Source organism: Polypterus senegalus, chromosome 10 (assembly GCF_016835505.1).
Source record: "Polypterus senegalus isolate Bchr_013 chromosome 10, ASM1683550v1, whole genome shotgun sequence".
Lineage (NCBI taxonomy): Eukaryota > Metazoa > Chordata > Cladistia > Polypteriformes > Polypteridae > Polypterus > Polypterus senegalus.
In genome coordinates, this window is record NC_053163.1 from 33,799,660 (window position 1) to 33,820,603 (window position 20,944).

The 20,944-nt window shown below is 39.4% G+C and overlaps 1 protein-coding gene across 2 annotated transcripts in view; it reads left to right on the plus strand.

The window, feature by feature from the left end:
• Positions 1–509: 509 nt before the first annotated feature.
• fam234b (family with sequence similarity 234 member B) overlaps positions 510–20,944 on the plus strand; it is a 76,649-nt gene continuing 56,214 nt past the window's right edge. For both annotated transcript variants that reach the window (XM_039765678.1, XM_039765679.1), the window contains exon 1: positions 510–597. In XM_039765678.1, coding sequence (XP_039621612.1) covers positions 561–597 — 37 coding nt within the window. In that variant the 5' untranslated portion in view covers positions 510–560. The remainder of the gene's footprint in view (positions 598–20,944) is intronic.

Below are 20,944 nucleotides of genomic sequence, written 5' to 3' on the forward strand. Positions count from 1 at the left end.
GTTTTGCGAGGAATTTCCAGTTGCCTTCTTTGGCCGTACTTTTAACGTGTGATAAATGTGATACTAGTAATTTATAAACTACAAATGCTTACAATGTGTAATTCACATATTATATTATACAGGAGCTAAACTTTGACCACATTTAAAGTCTTCATTTTAGAATACCCCTTCAGGTATTGGCTGAAACTTCTTCATCTCCCATCGTGTAATATAATTTAGGCAGACGTAGTGGCACGCTTTGTCATTATGCTATAGCTTCACTTATTGATTTGACTTAAATTGTATGAGTGAATGTGCAGAAATGTGCCCATCAAAGGATTGGCGTCTTTCTCTTTGGGTGATTTCTGCCACAAGCCCGACGCAGCTGTGATGAGCAAGCTTACAATAGATAAAGAAGGGTTTCGATTGGGCGAGCAGTCGAAAAGAACGTACGGCTACATGGGTGTTGTAGTTTCTGAAGCTTTTTAAACGCGACTTCGTCAGTCAAGTTTTCATTAGTACTACAACACCCAAAATGCTTTACGTGTTATCCACTATACTGGTTCGCACTAAAAGACATTATGGCAGCTGCGTTATCTCGTGCGCTGAAATTACCTGGTAAGGAGAAATTACAATATTTCATTCGGTTATTTTTGCTCTTCTTTTTATTGACACTGTGGGAGGAGTTTTCCATAATTCTGGTAATTTTCTTCCACTACGTGATAACATTATTTGTAATTGGGTAGGGCGATGTATTGCAACGGTTATCTTTTCACTCATGCAGCGCCTGCTTGATAATGCATGTTATTTTTGTCGCCTTTAACAATCGGCAGTAAAACTAACAGTTTTCTTAAAAATATGTAGGCCTATATGAATAGTAATATCGTTTCTATAGTTGAATTTGCAAGGAGCCTATCGGCGCGTTATAGAACTCGTTAATATAATTGTATTAAGACTGCATTTGCATTCATGAATCTAGAAATGTGAAATAAAAAAATCGGTTTAATGGAAAATGCTTGCATCCGTTGTACCAATTTAATCAGGTTTCTCTTGAGGAGTATTGGTTAATGATACAAATTAAACGGCAGAAAATACATGTTTTGTTAAACGTATTGCGATCGTGAGCCTGATATCTTGAAAAATATAACGTAAATCATTTTTGTACAGTCAACCTTTTCTTTTTAAAAAATTAACAAATAAATGGGCAACAGATTGAAGAGTGTCAAATGAACACTTCGGAACCTAACCCGGTACCATTTGAAGCAGGAAATATCCAACTTGGGAGACTGCGCCATGCAGTCTGTTGCGGAACATGTTCACGCACACACTATTGGTTAACCTGACGCTTGTGTCTTTAAATTGTATAAGGGGGTACGCGCACAGTTAAACCGTATACTATCGCACATACTGTACGTTAGTTTTATCTCTATTTTAACCCTGAAGATTTTGATTTTGGCAGTCTAGTGCCACAGTAGTTAGCGCTACTGCCTAAGGAGATTTCAAGGTTTTTTCTTTGAGAAGTTCCTGAGTGCAAGAGGCTCTGAGTTTATGTTGTGTTCCTGGAGCTGTCAACATGGCTTTCGGCGCTTAAGACTTTAAATTAAATACAACGTGTGCGTACGGATTTTTCCGTTTCTTTTCCAAAAATAATAACTACCAATACGCTTTCTGTATCTGTTCTCCACGAAAATAAAATATATAACTTAAATAAACGAGTGTGAGGGGACATGCACACTTCGACATCTTTAGAATTAAGCATGATTCGTATTATAAAGTACCCAAAGATATATCTATATACCAGGACGAGGTACCGCATGCAAAAACCTTTATAATTGTTTCAAGGGCACATTTGTGCTTGACAGCGCTATAACTCCTTTTGATTTCAGCCGATTGAAAATCATTTAAAGAGCACTACTTTAAGTTATTGACATCGGGCCTTTACCAACCTCCTGTTACCGTTTGTGCGTTTTGCATGGCATTTTCTTTTGTGCTAGTCTCTTGAGTTTACCAGTTTCTTCCTTCCATAGGCTACATCTATTAGCGGACCTGCTTAATCCAGATCAGAGAGAACCCTACCCAGACAGCATTCTTGTACTAAACTTGTTTTGCACTGTAAACAACATCATGACTAAACTTTGCGTTATTTGCTGCGGTGGGCTGGCGCCCTGCCCAAGGTTTGTTTCCTGCCTTGCGCCCTGTGTTGGCTGGGATTGGCTCCAGCAGACCCCCGTGACCCTGTAGTTAGGATATAACAGGTTGGATAATGGGTGGATGGACAAGCATTGCCTGATCGATATACTGTAGTGTACTGTGCGTCTAGTCGACGCTGCCAGAATTGACACGGTAGACTCGCGACCATGAAGTAAATTATTTAAAGATGGATTGATTGGTTTTTAACACTGTGGATTTTAACGTTATGTTCTTTATTAACTTTTTCGGGGCTGATGTTGACTTTTGTCACAATTCAGGGGTAGAGGGCAGTAATCAGTAAACGGTGACAAAACTTGCCCTTACATTTTAGTTCGACTCTCTTTGCTAGAAGGAAAGTTACATAGCTTTGTTGATATAACCTTGATTCCCTAAGTGTGCAGGAGTAGCGAAGAGCAAACAACTTCTAAAATGGCATCAACATCTGGTGAGAGACCAAACCGAATGTACAAAGCAAAATACTCCATGGACGTTTTACGTACTTTTGGTGAATAGGACTCTTGCTTGTCTGACTCTTGAGTTTGATGCAAGTTATCTGGAGGTGGGTATTGAAAACGAAAGTGAGGTACCAGCATCATCTGATTGGTCACCATGCTGATCATGGTGCTGAACTCTTTCGTGTAGCTGATGCGCCTACGGCAGTGTTTGCCTGGGAGGACCGCCACTTATGATGACAAGAAGTACAAACCATATTGCGTCACACTGTGACCGCCATCGCGACTCACCTGCTATGCGAAGACAGCCAGGCAGCCAGCCCACCTTCTGGCTATCGAGACGCCCTGGTGCAGCCACTACCGCCAGAGATACCGAACATGCGCCAACAGCAGCCACAGCACATAGCAACAGACGTTTTATGTTGATTTATGCGTGAAACCATTGCTTTGTGTGCTTTTCAGAAAACTTTGATTTTTTTGGAAAAAATATTCGGCCCTCAAAGAGTTAAGGTACCAATAATATAGAGTTCTGGTTTCTTCTACCTATAGGACTAGGTATCTAATCAGCACTAAGATTAATTTACGTGTTTTATTATGAAACGTTTAATAATTAGTAATATTATGGTATGCCCCTGCTACCTTGCTCAGGATTCATCGGGTTCAGAAAAGGGTATGGTATTATTGTGTGCATTATAGTTAGTATATGTAGGCTATGCCATAGCACTGTAATTTTGATCATGCTTCAGATTTGGCCATGCCTTTGAATTGCGATATCCAAAATAAAAAAAACATTGATCGATTTAAGAGACATGTAATGAATTAAATATTATGGATTAACCCAAACTCAGTTTTCAGTTTTAATACCTTTGAAAATGAAGCCTACTGCGAAGAAAAAAATGTGCTTCTTGCTTTACTTGCTAGTTCCATGAAATCCTTCCCAAAATGACGTAGTGTTTCAGCTGCGGGAATCGCGACAAAGAAAGCCTTGGAGTCAAAGCGCATGAGCATTGTTACAATTGTTCATTTAGTCGCCGAAAAGCCAGCCGTTCAGACGATCTGGTAACAACCACGTTCAACTCAAGTCTGGACCCAGAGAGCTTCAACGATTACTGGCTTATTGCTATGAGCGATGGAATGCTAAGAAATGAATGGCTTCATTTTCAGAAAGAAATAAACAGAACATTTTACCACAGGTGACATCTCACGGTAGATATTTGAAAAAACTTGTCCGACAGGTAGGCCCAGGTTCGTTTTCGGTTTCTTGACACGGCTTGATAATTACAATATATCTTACAGTGAAAAAAATCGTCTTTTCTAATCCAGAAATCGAATCCCAGTTGTTCCTATAGTGTTCTCTACCATCTCCATGATTTACGTGTTGTGCCACTTTGCGACTACAGATTGAGCGAGTGTGCCTGAGACGGGCTGTTACTGCGTCTGCTTCATCACCATATTCAAAAGTTTCGGAGGATGAAAACTTTATTCTCATTTAAATATTAATACCAGGTTTATGAACAATCACAAGAAATGAAGTACACTGCCATGCGCTATTTTCACACCTCCTAGTTAAAATTTATAAAGTCCGCTTCAGTTAGATGACAATATTCGTTCGTTGCATTTTGCATCTAAACAGTACGTGTCGCGGCCTGGAGCTCATTTTTAGGGTAGATTGGTGAGGCAGAGCTACCTCTGTGGATTTTGCATTTTTCCGTTACTTCGCCCGAGTTCTTCGATTTTCCTTGCGAATTCCAGAGACATGCCGGTTAAAAAATCGCCATGTAGGACAGAATGTAATAGTGGGCCCTAGGGTGGTGTGCCAACCAGTCCAGCGTTTATTCTTGCCTCCCACTCGATGATGCTGAAAGTGGATTACATTTTTTTTTTAAATCAAATTGAATATTTGTTCAGTTAATCGAATGTTTTTAATGAGTTGAAGCAATTGAAGTGATAATCATTTTTACTTTTTTAATGAGTGGTAATCGAGTAATGGCACTTGTTAGACTGGACTTTATTTAGTATTCCAGGTACATCCTTGCTTTGATGACCCAATGAATATTGTTTCCTTGGTAAAGAGAGGATTTTTACTATTCTAAAGTACTCTTACATTCTTAAAAAAAGGTACCAGAGTGGCCTTTCAGAGCCATGCGATAGGGGGTACCCTTTACAGTTCCCAAAAGAAGGTTCCTGAAAGAACCTTTAGATCCATAAATGGTACTTGTCTACTAAATGGATGGTAGTTCCTACCCATTCTAGTGTTGGTCTCCGTGGGGGAGGCGCCCCGGTTGCTTAATTTTTGGAGTTTAAATTATTAGACTGATTTACACCAACCACAAATGCTAACCTTAAAGTTAGTGGGGGTGGAGCATAGTTGCCTATAGGTCCCTAATGTTAATGTCCCCCTTTGGGTGCTATAATGTTAAAAACGAAAATCCGATTTGCGTCACAATAACAGAAAAGGGTACTAGTTCATCCGTTTAGTACACAAGTACTCCATAAATAATAATGAATCAGATGATAGATCTGTCAAACTGAAATTAAAAGGAGAGTAGCACAAGTTCAATTCAGCTTTTCTTGATCTGTTAGTATCTTGATAGTTCTCCTACTAGACATTATTTTGCAAGATTTCTGTTTTGTCCACATATTAGGAACTCAGCCAAAGCCCAAAGAAGCACATTTGTATGCAAAACAAACACGTTAAATGGTTCTTTTGGGTTCTTCATCAAGCAAAGGTTCTATTAGGAACCACACAACCCATTAAAATTCCATTAAAGAATCACTGTTTTTAAGTGTGTATGATGGACTTCTCAATTTTAAATCGTCAAAGTGGAACCCTGTAAAGAAGTTCATCATACTGTGGCATCCAAAGTGCGACTGGGATGTTGCCAGTATTTGTCTGTGAAGCTCATCAGCACTGCTTGTGTTAAAGTATGCTGTCCAGCTTGTAGTTTTCATCACAAGACTGGTAATGTGCCACATCTGTAACACATTGAGATAAGTCTAAAGTGTTGATCTGTGCAAAAAGAGTTCTGTTCTGGTATATAGATATATCTTTGGGTACTTTATAATACAAATCATGGTTAATTCTAAAGGTGTCGAAGTGTGCATGTGTGTCTCCTCACACTTGTTTATTTAAGTTATATATTTTACTTTCGTGGAGAACAGATCTGCCGCTAACATTGCCTTGTTTAACACAAGGTCCATCAATAGTAAATAACTGGTGACTCTCTGAATTCATTCCAGACTAGAATCTTAATGTTTGCTGGAATTATTGCAAAACCCAAGCTATTTTTAATTTCTAAATGAGCCGACTCCCTCTGCTCTGTGTACTTTTGTAGCGGTTTGCAGCTCAGGACAGGCTGAATGTCTGGCAATTATTTTTAGATCTAAACTGTACATCAAAAAATACGCATTGAAAGCTTGCTTTCCTTTGAATGTAGAGCTCCAAAACTGACAACATATTCCAATGTCTTACTGATCATTTGTTTTTAATTATCTTCCAAAATATAAATACACTTTTTTTAAAGTGATTTGCCTTTATTACTAAACTGTCTTCCCCTGTTATAACTTGGTACGTCATATTAATTTCATAGGACTGTAAAACTAAACTCATAAGAAAATCTGAATTGTGAGTAGTTGCTTTTATTTGCATTCATAAACACAAGAGAAAAATCATTCAAATGTTTCCATTGCATCATATTTAAGTACAAAATTGAAAAGAAATGTACTTAAATTATATTTAAATTACACAATGTATTAATGTATGCATTATTGGTCTAAATCAATTTAATGTTATAATATTTAGTCAATCTAAATTTTTTTTAAATTTATGTAGAGAAAGCAACAATACATATACTTCGAATTATACAGTATATAACTTCTTGGTTTGTTTGATCCAAAACTCCACTTGGTGGCCCTGTTTTTCTGTTGTCGGTATGAATCATCCAGCAGAAGTCCACCATCATCCTGACATCTCAACATCAATGGTACCTTCTTTCCATGTCCTTGATATTCTCACCCCGCTCTTCACTCACTGCTCTAAAATTCTTGGGGGAAACATTCCACATTTGAACCCAAAAATAAAACTTTGAGACTCATTTCCTTTAACTTAATCTGTACATTTTTGACAATTTCATTATAATTAAGACCTTTATTGTTACCTAAAGACTTAGAAAGTTTTTTTATGAATAATACCCAAGCCCATCATTCCAAGTTCTTCAATGCACAATCAGATTCTGCATCAGAAATGACTTTTCTAATATTCGGTCCGACTGAAATGTCCTTTTTCCAGTTTAGCCTCTGAGAAATTTGGAAACCTTTGGCACAAATGTATAAAAGAGGCTCCATTATTTTGACAGAGCTTCGACAAACTGCTTCATTAAACCAAGCTTAGTATGAAGCCCTGATGGATGCACTTTTTGGAGCCACCAAGTTAGGCTTGAAGCTTTTGGCATCATATTATGTCCTTTTTCTAGCGGGTCTTTCCTTCCTTGTTTTACTGTCCCACTCACATGGTCCCATGTTTTTTGTATCCAAATGTTTCCCCTTGGGCATTGTGGGGTATCTCTATTTCACATTCCAGTCAGGACACCAGAAGTACAAGAGATTTGTTCATAAACTGTCCAAATTGCACACAAATCATCCTTCACGTTCTGTTTTTGTGGTTCGAACGTAATGATAGACTTTTTTTTTTTTCTATAAAAATAACTCAGATACGCTTGTGGCAATAAACAAAAAAGTCCACTTTATTCATCATCTTTATATATAATACGCTACTGTAGTTGTCCATTTGTCTGTCCAGGACTTTAAATCACCTGTAGCTCGCAAACCGTTTGACCTATTGAAGTGACATTTGGTACACATATACTACATGATGTCTACTGTCAGTTTCGGGGTGATGATTGACCTCCAAGGTTATTCCTCTTTTTATTTCATTTTATTGTAGAATCACCTCTCGGCAGTGGCCAGCAGGGCGGCCGTCCAGCACATGCATATGTGTGCCGTTCTCATCCTGACCTCCTTCACCGTCACTTCCCCTACTTCTTCATATCTTAAATCATTCTTGAGGCAGATGTACTAAGTAATTGCAACACAAGCACCGACTTAATCAGTTTTAATGCGAAAAGATGCAGACGAAAGAAGAGAATAAGCGGGCTGCTAGGGTGGAGAAAAGAAGAGCTGCTCAGGAAGCAGCAAGCGCATCAACCTCCGAGAAAGAGGATGAAAACTATGAATGCTCAAGTCAAGTGTAACATGCAGTGCTCCGTTACTGGTATAAGGATAACAGAAAATGGACATGTTCTTTTATATACAGACACAAGACAATAAAAAATATTAATCTATAACCTACATGACACAATTTCTATTTGGACAGCATGTCAGATTTAACAACTGCAGTGGCTGAATCCCATTGCCTCTGATGGTGTCAAACCATACAACTAGAAATCGCAGGGTGATTACAGTCTCAGCCTAAACAGACATCTTTGCTGGCTCCACATTTCAACAAGCCTCTCCTCTATTTGCACAGTCCTAAACACAGCTTATATTGCTGTCTCTATTGTTCTTTACTGTTTATGAGCATTGTATGCATTGTAGTTCGATTTGAACGCTGGTTTTCTCTTAACGTTCGCCTTCCCAAGAACCAATTCCTACAACTGGTGACATGCTATGATTAAATCAAACTGCTTACATTATCTTGCTTTTCTCTTTCTTTTTCTCCTTAAGGGGATACAACCATATTAATTATATCGCCCCTTCTTAATTCTTGTTTAATGAATTACCCAATGAAACATTATTCATGCAGTACCAGTTTTTTTAATTGGTTTTATAAGAACACTGGTCTGTGTTTTTATTATTTGTTCAGGGTTTTCTCTTAGTATTCCTATTTTTGTAGTTTATGATGGTTTATTGTTGCTTATTGTATTTCAGCTTTGTATATCCTGTATTTATCTTTGTTTAGTACTTATGCAGATATTTGTATCCAGCATTGTATATGCCCTGTTCTTCTTTTTGAATTTTTGTGAAGTGCTTTGAGCTTGGAAAAGGTGCCATATAAATAAAATGTATGATTATTAATGTGTGTGCCACAAACATTGAAACTGATATGGCACACCAGCTGCTGTTAGTTAATGCAGAGGGAAGAAACTTCTAAAAGCTAATTATGTAGCCTTCAGACAGTTTATTGCTTTCACTTAATAGTAATACCAATATCCAGAAATGCGTATGTTATAAAGTTTCCTGGCTTTGCCCTAACCACTTTCAGCACCAAAGGTGTAAGGCAGGGTGTCTCCAATTCCAGTCCTGGAGAGCTACTGTGGCTTCTGGTTTTCATTCTAACCCTTTTCTTAATTAGTGACCAGATTTTGCTGCTAATTAACTCTTTGCCTTAATTTTGATTGATGCACAACTTAAGCCTCCAGCCCATTAATTATTTCTTTTTTCCTTAATTAGCATCCAAACAATGTTAAGATGTGGTAGCGCTGCTGCCTCGCAGTTAGGAGACCCAGGTTCGCTTCCCAGGTCCTCCCTGCATGGAGTTTGCATGTTCTCCCCGTGTCTGTGTGGGTTTCCTCCGGGTGCTCCGGTTTCCTCCCACAGTCCAAAGACATGCAGGTTAGGTGGATTGGCGATTCTAAATTGTCCCTAGTGCGTGCTTGGTATGTGTGCCCTGCGGTGGGCTGGCACCCTGCCTGGGATTTGTACCTGCCTTGCACACTGTGTTGGCTGGGATTGGCTCCAGCAGACCCCCGTGACCCTGTGTTAGGATATAGCGGGTTGGAAGATGACTGACTGACTGACAATATTAAGACACAAAATGAACCAACACATATATAACAACCTGTGTCCATCACACAATAACTGAAAATAAAGAAAGGTGAAGACCTCAGTAATGTTGAAATGCTCAGGTCCACAAAACATTTTGACAGCCAGTGCTCTTAAAAAAGAAAATCAACAGTTTCGGAAATGCCATGGAATTAAATAACGGGTTTAAATAGCAACAAGAATTGCCTTCAAATTAAGAAACTGAATGAAGTGAAATTTGTTGGAGTTTGAGGCCACATCTTAGTTGGTCATCTGTTGGCTCACTTCACATCAAATTTATGTTTAGGTGCCGTTTAAGGAAAAAAGAATCGATTCAGCGGTCAGAGACTCAAGAAAAGTCAATTAAAATAAAGGGAAATAGTTAATTAGCAGCAAAAACGGGTCACTAATTAAGAAAAAGAGTTGGAATGAAAACCTGCGGCCACAGTAGCTCTCCGGGACTGGAGTTAGAGACCCCAGTTGTAAGGCAGCATTTTTATTCTGGGTTCAGTTCTTTTCTTCTCAAAGGGTGGTAGGATTCTTTGCTAATATCTTCTGGGCTCATATAAAGCTTTCCTCTGGCACTTATGGACAACTGCTGAGTGCACTTTCTGTTTTGTTTTTTTTTTTGGCCCTGATGGCTTTGGTAGCATTTTGTGGCTGCTGTCTGTACTGAAGTTGCCGTCTTTAGGATTTCTCCCGGAATGGCCTTCCTTCTTTTGAGAGTATGAAATAAGTCAGCTTGGGATTAGTGATCACTCGATGCGTCTTCCTCAACGTTGCACCCGTATCCAACTCCATTACAGACAGTCTTCTGCTGTTACAGTTTAGTTATATGGTTATTGTTTGGAGTAGGTCACTCCCACCTTTTGTTATGAGCAAACCTTAAGAAAGGGTTCCTGTCATCGAACAAACATTAAAGCCAGGCTTTCACTGTTGCAGAGAAGCAGTGCTGACACTGGATTATAAAGGAAGAAGTCTACATTTTTCCATTGGTTTTTAGGTGATATGAAGTTCTTTTGTTTGATAAGTAGTGGAGAGTTTTGACCATCAATGTTGGCAAAGGTTAAGTGATTATTCATCTTTCTAACTGATCAGAGGCTGAGATGTCCTTAAGCCTGGATATACTAGCACTAGTGTCATTCAACTGTGATGGATACTGACCTACTGTATATCAGACTAGATGCTGCATTCCAAAGAGAGACCCACTTTAGCAATTCCACAGAGAAGTCCCATTTTGGTTGAAGTTACGAATCAGTAAAGGGGAGATCGTGCTGAATATGCCAATGCCAAATAAAAGCCAGCCACGCCCCTTTATCCTGCACCGCACGTTTCGAGTGGGTTATTATTTTTACCTGTTTAATACTCATCACTGTTTTCATTTTAAAATCTGGGTTTATTACATTTTTCCCAGCTCATGACATGCTTGAAGAAATGTGATGTTCTCTTAAATGAAACTTCCACAAAACAGAACTCGTGCTAAGTGGCACTGAAGCCCAGCTTAAGAAAATGTAACTCTTTTTTCATTCAGTTTAGGTAATATTACTTTCAAGAATTTAAGATTAGTCATATTATGAAAGTCTTTTAATTTCATCTCCATAGCATTTATAATGTCTGCTCAATCCTGTAATGTTTTAGGTACTGAGAAGCTTGTCCTCACCTTCATCCTTTTCAGAACGATATGCATACCAATCTATTGTTAGGCATCCCTTCTAATCTATTATCACAGCTCCAGCTGGTTCAAAAGTCTATTGCAAGAGTCATCACTGAGGCTTGCAAAAATCAGCACATAATGGCTATAGTTTTTGTAATCTTCACTGCCTCCCTTTGTCTAGTAGAACTGAGTGCTAAATCCGGTTGTTAATCTGTAAAGACTTAAATGGCCTTGCACCAGACTAGATGAGTGGCCAACAACAATATTACAGTTCCGTTTGCCCACTTCAGTGCACCAAGACTGGTGTCCTTATCATGTCCCAAAGTAATCTACTCCCTACAGATAACGGAACTTTCAGAGCAGCTTTCCTGATGTAATTAGATCTGCTGACTTGATTCATCCATTAAGAAGAGAATTTAAAACATCATCCATTCCCTCTTATTTTCTAATTTTCATGGAGAGAATATCTAGGTGTATCAGAGGCTTAAAGGACTAGGGGGCTCAATCTCAGCTGGTTCAGACTGTCTTGCTGGCTGCATCTCAGTGTACATGTGACTTCCATCATGGAGTAGAGTTGTCTGCAACCATTTTAAGTGGCTGTGATAAGAATTTAAGAGGTTGTGCTGTCTGCTTTGTAAGGAGCTTGTACTTTATGGTGTTGTATTGAAAATGATGGTGGAGGGAATTGCGTGATCATTCCATTGAATAATATGACATTTTCTGGAATGTGTTAGTGAACCTGAGCTTAAATCATTGCATGGATTTCTGATTTGTTTAATATTTTATCCAGATTACAAACATTACACACACACACATATATATATATATATATATATATATATATATATATATATATATATATATATATATATATATATATATAATAAAATAATAATAAAAGGCAAAGCCCTGATTGACTCATCACTAATTCTCCAACTTCCCATGTAGGTAGAAAGCTGAAATTTGGCAGGCTTATTCCTTACAGCTTACTTACAAAAGTTAAGCAGGGTTCATTTTGAAATTCTACGCATAACGGTCAAAAACGTCCGCCATATTGAACTTTCTAATTCATGGCCCAATCTTCACGAAATTTGGTAGACGGCTTCCCTGCGCTAACCAAAACCAATGTACATACTTATTTCTGTGGTATGATGCCACTGTCAGCCGCCATATTGAACTTTCCAACGTCACTAATTCTCCAACTTCCCGTGTTGGTAGAAGGCTGAAATTTGGTACTTATTTCGGTGGTATGATGCTACTGTCGGCCGCCATATTGAACTTTTAATGGAAACTGATGTCCGTACTTATTTCGTTGGTATGACACCACTGTCAGCCACCATATTGAACTTTACAACATCACTAATTCTCCAATATCCCGTGTAGGTAGAAGGCTGAAATTTGGCAGGCTCATTCTTTACAGTTTATTTACAAAAGTTTAGCAGGTTTCATTTCGAAATTCTACGCGTAGCGGTCATACCGGTCAACAACGTACGCCATGTTGAACTTTCTTATTTATGGCCCCATCTTCTCGAAATTTGGTAGGCGGCTTCCCTGAGCTAACCGAAACCAATGTATGCATACTTATTTCGGTGGTATGATGCCACTCTCGCCGCCATATTGAACTTTTCAACAGTCTTTGTTACTTATGGGCCCATCTTCAAGAAATTTGGTACATGGGTTCCCAACGCTAACTGAATCCTACTTACAACAACAACAACATTTATTTATTTTATATAGCACATTTTCATACAAACAGTAGCTCAAAGTGCTTTACATAATAAAGAACAGAAAAATAAAAGACACAATAAGAAAACAAAATAAATCAGCATTAATTAACATCAAATAAGAGTAAGGTTCAATGGCCAGGGGGGACAGAAAAAACAAAAAAACTCCAGACGGCTGGAGAAAAATAAAATCTGTAGGGATTCCAGACCATGAGACCGCCCAGTCCCCTTTGGGCATTCTACCTAACATAAATGAAACAGTCCTCTTTGGATTTAGGGTTCTCACGGAAGGGCTTGATGATGATGATGGTCATGTAGACTTCTGCCTTTTAATCCATCCATCATTGTTGGAGCATCATGAAGCTTTGAGTAGGTGGAGGTGGCGCAGGCCACCACCACAAAGAAACCGGAAAAAGAAACAGAAAAGAGAGTAGGGGTCAGTACGGAGTTTAGAGCCACCATGAATAGTTATTATGAGGAAATTGAACATATAGACATACATATATACGTCCATAGCCTGCAGCTCGGTCGCCGTGTGAGGTGGCGTTGGGTTCCCCCATCCCAACGCCTCCCACGTTGTTGGCTGCCTGCCTATATAAGACCGTCCGTCGCTCCGGTCTCTACATTCCCTTCCTTGCTTCGCCACGGGATTCACGCCTCCCTACTGATAACTACAGCCTTTTTGTTTAATCCACAGCTTCTCCGCTGTTTTATTGTTTGTTTATTACAATTATAGTTATTGTGTAGGTATTTTACACTTACTTTACATTGTTCAGGTACCCATTTCCTTTATCATTCCAACCCCCATTACCATGTCTATTGAGATGATCATGTTGCACGGCCATATCAGGCTCACTCTTGATATCTGGAGAAACATTGTGTCTTATGTATTGAATGACTGGACAGGTTCAAGGTGTGGACTGATGACAGTACAGGAGATAATTATACTACACAGGAGCACTAGAAGAGTGAAATGCTTTAGCCCTTCACCTATGGTTCTGCATGTGAGTTGATGGCTGCCACTGAATTGTTCGGTTGTTGCTTTCAAGTGTACCGAAATGGCCAAATATTTTACACCTTTCAACAACCGCCAATGCCTCTTAAACATCTTAGATTCACAGGTGATGATTTCAGTAGTGGACACTTTGATGTTTTTGAATGTTTAAACTCTCAAAAGCTGGATGTGATTTTATCGATGAAACCGGTTGTGTGCATGCAACGCTTGACAGATGCCGAATGTCACTTCAACACAACAAATCCTGCAAATACTGTCATAATTGAAACAAATCGTGAAACTCAAACCGATTATGACAGCAGCAATCCAAGCTGTGAGATTTGAGGCAAGATTACTGTTCACATGGCCAAATGTACGCTGCATGCTCAAGAGTAAGCTCAGCGCACAGCTTGGTCATATTACAACCGGAGGGTCGAACTGACAACATGGTATACAAAGAGATCCTTAACAAATAATTATTGGCATATTTTCCCTCAGTTTAAATAGGTTTACTTTTCTTCTTAATAAAAATTTTAATGCAGTACTTCGCCGCTGTGAAGCGCGGGTATTTTGCTAGTATATTTATATATATATATATTGTCACACACGTGCACATGGGAGGCAGCTAAAGGGCTTGAGTGAAGGCAGTTCGGAGGCATGCCGGGTGTGGCAGAGTGCACTGACTCTTTTTCTCCCTTGCCTGTAGACCATCCCCGGGGGATTTCACCTGGATCTCCTGACATCACTTCCGGGACTGAGCCGATGGAAGTCGGCCACACCAGCTCCAGTCACTCTGATGTCACCTCCGGCTATGAGCCAATGGTGGAAGACCACGTGCCAGATCCATACGACCTCACTTCCTGTCTCCCCCTTTAAAACCTGCCCCTTTTCTTTTGTTTCCTCAGTCTTGTTTTGGACTCGGTTGTATGCACTTCAGTGCCCTGTATTTTACTAAGAAAAACGACTTTTGCAGCCAGGATACCACAATATACGGGTGGCTGCCCCAACTCTTTATCTGTCAATGTCTCGTTCTTGTGACAATATATATATATATATATATATATATATATATATATATATATATATATATATATAAAATCGACCAAGTCGCCTGACCATGGGGTACGCACGACAGAGCCCCGTCCGCCAACTCTAACCCTCCTCTCACGCCCACCCTCGCTCTCGAGTCATGCGTACTGCCTGCTCATGTGCCCGCCCCCAACACCTCACCAAACACATCCTTAGTCGCTTTGGTCTCTGCTACAGTCCACATGCACCTCTGAGCCATGTTGACTTTTCATTGTTCTTCTCGGTTCAGGCTGCTTTGCTTTGCTAACAGGTCTCTCTCATTGCTGCCGTGTTTGTTTGTCCCCGCAAGCTTCTGTTCTTCCTGTTGTTTCTGTGCCCCTTCTTTTTTTCCTTTGTTAGACCGACTCCGAACCCGGAGTGATGGCCGCCGCCCTATCGCGATGCTGAATAGTGGATTGCTGAACTGTGTCTTTCAGGAAGTGTTCACCCATCAATGAATAATTATGCGGTGTATGCTAAACCGCGGGTCGGCTAGTAATTAATGTTGTTGAATCCTCTGACTGATAGCACTAAACATTGCACCATAATTCTATCACTTCATGTCACTTGAAACTTGGTTTTATTACCAGTTGGAGTTCGGTTTGTTTGACGATTGCATATCCCCTTTCTGGTTCGTTTGGTTTTCTTGTCCTGGTGTATCCTTCTGTCCAAAGGTTGAGTGGCGTGGTTGTTGCATTCAGCACTGGTTGTTGCATTTTCCCAGTGACCCTGTAAAATTTTAAATGTGTTTAGAATACGTCAAATTGGATTAACCAATTACATTTCAGAAAAAAATTCTCAGTTTGTTTCTTGACTTTTTAGGACTTATCTTTTGAAAGTGTTACACTTTGTATTAGTGTACAAAACAGCAGCTCAGATGCATCCAGCAAATCTGGGGCAAGATATCCTACTCTATATTGTATGCAAAATCATGCAGGAAATTGTAAAAGACAAAAGAGAAATGTAGCTAACTAGTGCTTGACAGGTAATATCTTGTTTCAGTAATCTGCTGAGTTTTTATGGGGAAACAACAAAACCATCTGGTAATTGTATAATGTGCAATATTGCCTACCTGGAGAAAATGTTTTGCAACCATCATATTATTAAATGGTAAACAGGTATTCGAAAGTCTGTGCACAGACAGTGGTGTAATTACAAAACCACAGAAAATAATAATAGGCTCTTGTATGACCATGTCTAAGTTGCAAAATGTTGAAAGCAGAGTCAGATTTTTAAAAATAGCATCTTCAAAGTAAACAATGAACAAAAACAGTATATATTAAATAGTGATGAAGAGCACTGTAAATAGAAAACAACTACAATAGTGAAAAAAACAAACGGGAAATGATAAAGAAAAATTTTGCAAAAATAAAAAAAAAAGTTTAAACACGTGATCTAAAATAGTAAATTCAATGTTTATTCAATATTTAAATTGACCAAATGGTTACAAAAGTACATTTACATGAACTTTTTTGGCCGACACCTTTATCCAAAGCAACTTATAACATTTGAGATACAATTGGTTACATTTCTTTTTCCCAACTGGAACACGTGCAGGTGAAGTGACTTGCCCTGTGTCAGTAGCAGAATTTAAACCATAACCTCAGGGCTTGAAGTCCATAGCCTTAGGCAATGTGCCACACTGCCTGTGTAAAAGTAAATATCTAGTGATAATAGTAGCAGAAATGGGGGGTTTTAAGAGGGAGTGTGAAAGTTATATACAAGGGACGTTCAAAACGTTTCCACACTTTTTTTTTTTTTTTTAAACTGTATTTATTAAGAATTTCAAAATCAAATTACATCACTTTTCTAGGTATATAGTCACCTTAGTTTGTGATGCAATTTTACCAGCGTCGTACCAACTTTTTAATGCCTAATTACTACTACTCCCATCTTCACCGTTTCCAACGAAAATATAAAAGTGCAGAAACTTTTTGAACGTCCCTCATATACGGTATATGCATATAAGAAACAAGTATACAGAAAATTCAAAAAGTATTCAGACCCCTTCACTTTCTACACGTTTTATCATTTTGTAGGTTTTATTTCAAATGGTTTGCCTATCAGTCTACACTCAATAACCCATAATGACAAAGTGAAAACATGTTTTTAGAAAAGGTTGCAAGTTTTATTAAAAATTAAAACCTAAATCTCTGTCACCAAAATATCACTGTCCCCTTGCTGTGGCACTGTAGATTGTGTTCAAGTGCATCCTGTTTGCTTTCACTGTCCTTGATGTTCAGAACTTGATTGGAGTCTATCTGTGGAAAACTGAATTGATTTGACAGTGTTTAGATAGGTATACATCTGTGTTTATAAAGTCCAGCCACTCACACTACACATCAGGACAAAAAAAAATTGGCTGTGAGCATCAGTAGGCTTTTTACCATATGAACCAAGTTACCCAAACTATTCAATAACATTTCAGTAATTATTTACCGCTCTGATGCTTATCTTTCTGATCATAAAATAGGTCATTACGGTAGGAGTTAACGAGAAGAATTCATAATAAATTGCAGATTTACTGTATTTGAGGGTTCCTCTAGAGTGCCTCTTTCTCTTGCATGATTTGGCACTAAAAACCAATCAGGATATCATGATCTCATAACAGGCTTAGGTTCTGAGTTTGGTATTTTTCCATCCAGCCATTTTAGCTCTAGACCATCCTCAAGAAACTGTGACACACAGACACCCACACACCCATCATAGAGATACTGATGTTTTTGGCATCCAGGGACCCTAAAATGTTGATCTGTCGAAAACCGGATATCAAAATTTTTGACGAATCTAAAGCTTTCGTTCCTCCCTCATAGATGATAGGTTATGGTGGGGGAGGGTGCAAAGCAAAAATATGATGTCCAAGGAATTCTCTGTAGACCTCTGTGGTGGTATGAAATCATTATTAAAGCTTTAAATGTTCTCAAGAGTACGGTGTACTCAATAATTGTGAAATGGAAGAAGTGTGAAACCACGTTGACGCTTCCTATTGTTGGCCAGACAGTCAAACTGAGAAACTGGACAAAAAGGTCAGTGAGGTGACCGTGAACCCAATGATCACTCTAACAGAGCTTCAGCAGTCCTCTGCTGAGATGGGAGAACCTTTTGGAACGATGACCATCCTAGCAACACTCTTATCAGTCAGGTATTTAGAGTAAACTTGCTGGTTTGAAGCCACTCTTGGGTAACTCCTAACATTATGTCTGGTCAAGACCAGGCATTGCTCTTATTTTGCCTAACACCTGCCTTACAGTGAAGTGTGGTGATGGCATCATCATACTATGGGGGTGCTTCTCAATGGCAGAGACAGGGAGACTGGTTAGAACTAAAGGGAGGATGAATGCAACCAGGGGCAGCACGGTGGCGCAGTGGCAGCGCTGCTGCCTCGCAGTAATGAGACCTAAGTTCGCTTGGAGTTTGCATGTTCTCCCCATGTCTGCGTGGGTTTCCTCCCATGGTCCAAAGACATGCAGGTTAGGTGCATTGGCAATCCTAAATTGTCCAAAGTATGTGCTTGGTGTGTGTGTGCATGTGTACGTGCCCTGTGTTGGCTGGGATTGGCTCCAGCAGACCCCCATGACCCTGTGTTAGGATATAGAGGGTTGGACGATGACTGACTGACTGACGGAGTGAATGCAACCAGTGAGGTCCTTTAGGAAAACATTCTTCAGAGTGCACGTGACCTCTGAGTGTGACGACGGTCCATCCTTCTACATGAGAATGACTCGCATCATACAGATAAGTCACTGCTGAAATGGTTTCAGGACGAGGCCATGACTGTTCTTGAGTGGTCCGGCTGAAGCCCAGACTTGAACCCCCATAGAAGATCTGTGGATAGATCTTCAGATAGCAGTTTACAGATGCTTTGTATCTAGTCTAATGGAGCTTGAGAAGATCTGCCATGTAAATGCTTACCAGAGAAGACTCAAAGCTGTAGTTGCTGCCAAAGGGGTGCCTACAAAGTACTGGACTAAGTGTTTGAATACTTGTATTAGAGATTTCAGTTTCTGAAGTCATAATGAAATCTTAAAATAAAAAAATACCTCTGAAAAAAAGATTTTTTGCTAATATTTAGTTACCTGATTCCTGGGGGGGAAAATAATCACTATTTTAAAAATGTACTGCATTCATAAGTTTTCATAAAAACTCTGATATAATGTAGTATTTGGGTGGAGTTTGCATGTTCTCCCAATGTCTGTGTGGGTTTCCTCCCACAGTCCAAAGTCATGCAAGTTAGGTGGATTGGCGATCCTAAATAGTCCCTAGTGTGTGCTTGGTGTGTGTGTGTGTGCGTGCCCTGTGGTGGGCTGGCGCCCTGCCTGGGGTCTGTTTCCTGCCTTGTGCCCTGTGTTGGCTGGGATTGGCTCCAGCGGACCACGTGACCCTGTAGTTAGGATATAGCGGGTTGGATAATGGATGGATGGAAGTAAATTAATAGCAAAAACTAGTCCAGTGGTTCTCAAACTTTCGTATTTTGCGCCTCCCCCCTTTTTTCTACCTGGAATAATTCTGCGCCCCCTGCATAATATAAGATAGATGAGAATAACCCATGATACAACTAACAAAGGTATGATACTCGTGCCGTGTCGCGTATCCTATCATTTTTACTTCCATAAGATTTGCATGTGTTCGGCTAACTTCGATGAAATATTTGCAATTTATTGTTTAAGTGCTTTAATAACTGTTAAAATGTCTTGTGTGGTTTTTGGTAGTAATTCTAATCCCAAAAACAAAGAATTAAATTATTTCTTATTTAATTTTTTTTATGCAAAGAAACGGTTAAATATGTTTTAATTTTCAAAGGTCTCGTAAACGAGGACACCGATGAAATCAATCTGCGCGAGACAAACGTATTTTCGTCCGAGAGATGATATACGCTGTGAGTTGTATCATGAAAATAACCCAATACGCAGTAAATTATTGAACTCAATTTAGCAATATTGGCTACGCTGCTAGGCTATTTCTTCAATAGAAAATCTTTTTAAAAATTGTCCACCCTTGTTTGGTTATGCATTCTCTCCTAGTCCTGATTTTGTTGTTTGGTTTGGCTCTGGTTATGTGTACTAATCTGGCCTTTGACTTTCTTGCTGTGTTTTGTTACTACAATTCCTGCTACAGGTCCTGGACTTTGTTCTGTTGATTTCTGACTACCCAGTTTTGACCTTAGAGCAAGATCAGAAAGCAAGCTATCTTTTGATTCCAATTTTCAATTTCCACCCTGTGCAGTCAATCCCACAGAAACAATAGGGGGTTGCATGGTTCATATCTTTGTGCAATTTTGATATGAGTTAAGATTTAGGATCGCGAGGTTGTCTGTCACATAGAAAAGTAGCAGCTTCATTATAATTGTGTAAAAATGAATTTCCCAATAGTTGCCGTCATCATATCAGAATGTGGTCCTTATGAAGAGCTTACCCTTTTTCTTTCTGTTTGCCAGTGATACTGATAGTTAGATAACAGTTTTGCTCATAGATATATTCACGTAAAGCAGAATGGATTAGATAAAAAATATTTGTAATAAACAAATTGGGGGTCCAGACCAGGGGTCCATCCAGCCTAATGCCAAGGTGGTCTCTTCTCTTTGTAACCCTAACTAGAAGCTATAGGTATATAAATATAAATATAATAAATATGCTGATGACACTGAATTAGCTAAGGTAGCCAGAGAGTCTGGAGGTAAGAACAAATAAAAGGAAATATTCAAAACTCTGCACATGGATGGTAAATGAAGTTTTGCTAAATGTTAAACCTTACATAAGTAATTTTATTTGCTACAATTCTATGGGTTATAGGGAAAAAGGGGTGGACACATCAGTGAGAATACACTGACTCATAAAAAATAGTGTGTGGTGGACGGCTGTGACCCTTGCTCGGCCGGAACGCCCCTGTGATGGAAGGACCGGGGAACAGGACATATTCGGGGCAATACCTTCTCTTAAAACACGAGAGGGCAACCCCCCCTGGATTGCATCGGGGGAAGCTCAACCCTGCTGGGGTCCATGGCCACCACCGGGGGGGGGGACACCTAGAGGGTTCCAGAGCTATGGACTGCAGCACTATAAAAGAGGCCGCCTCACTCCATTCGAGG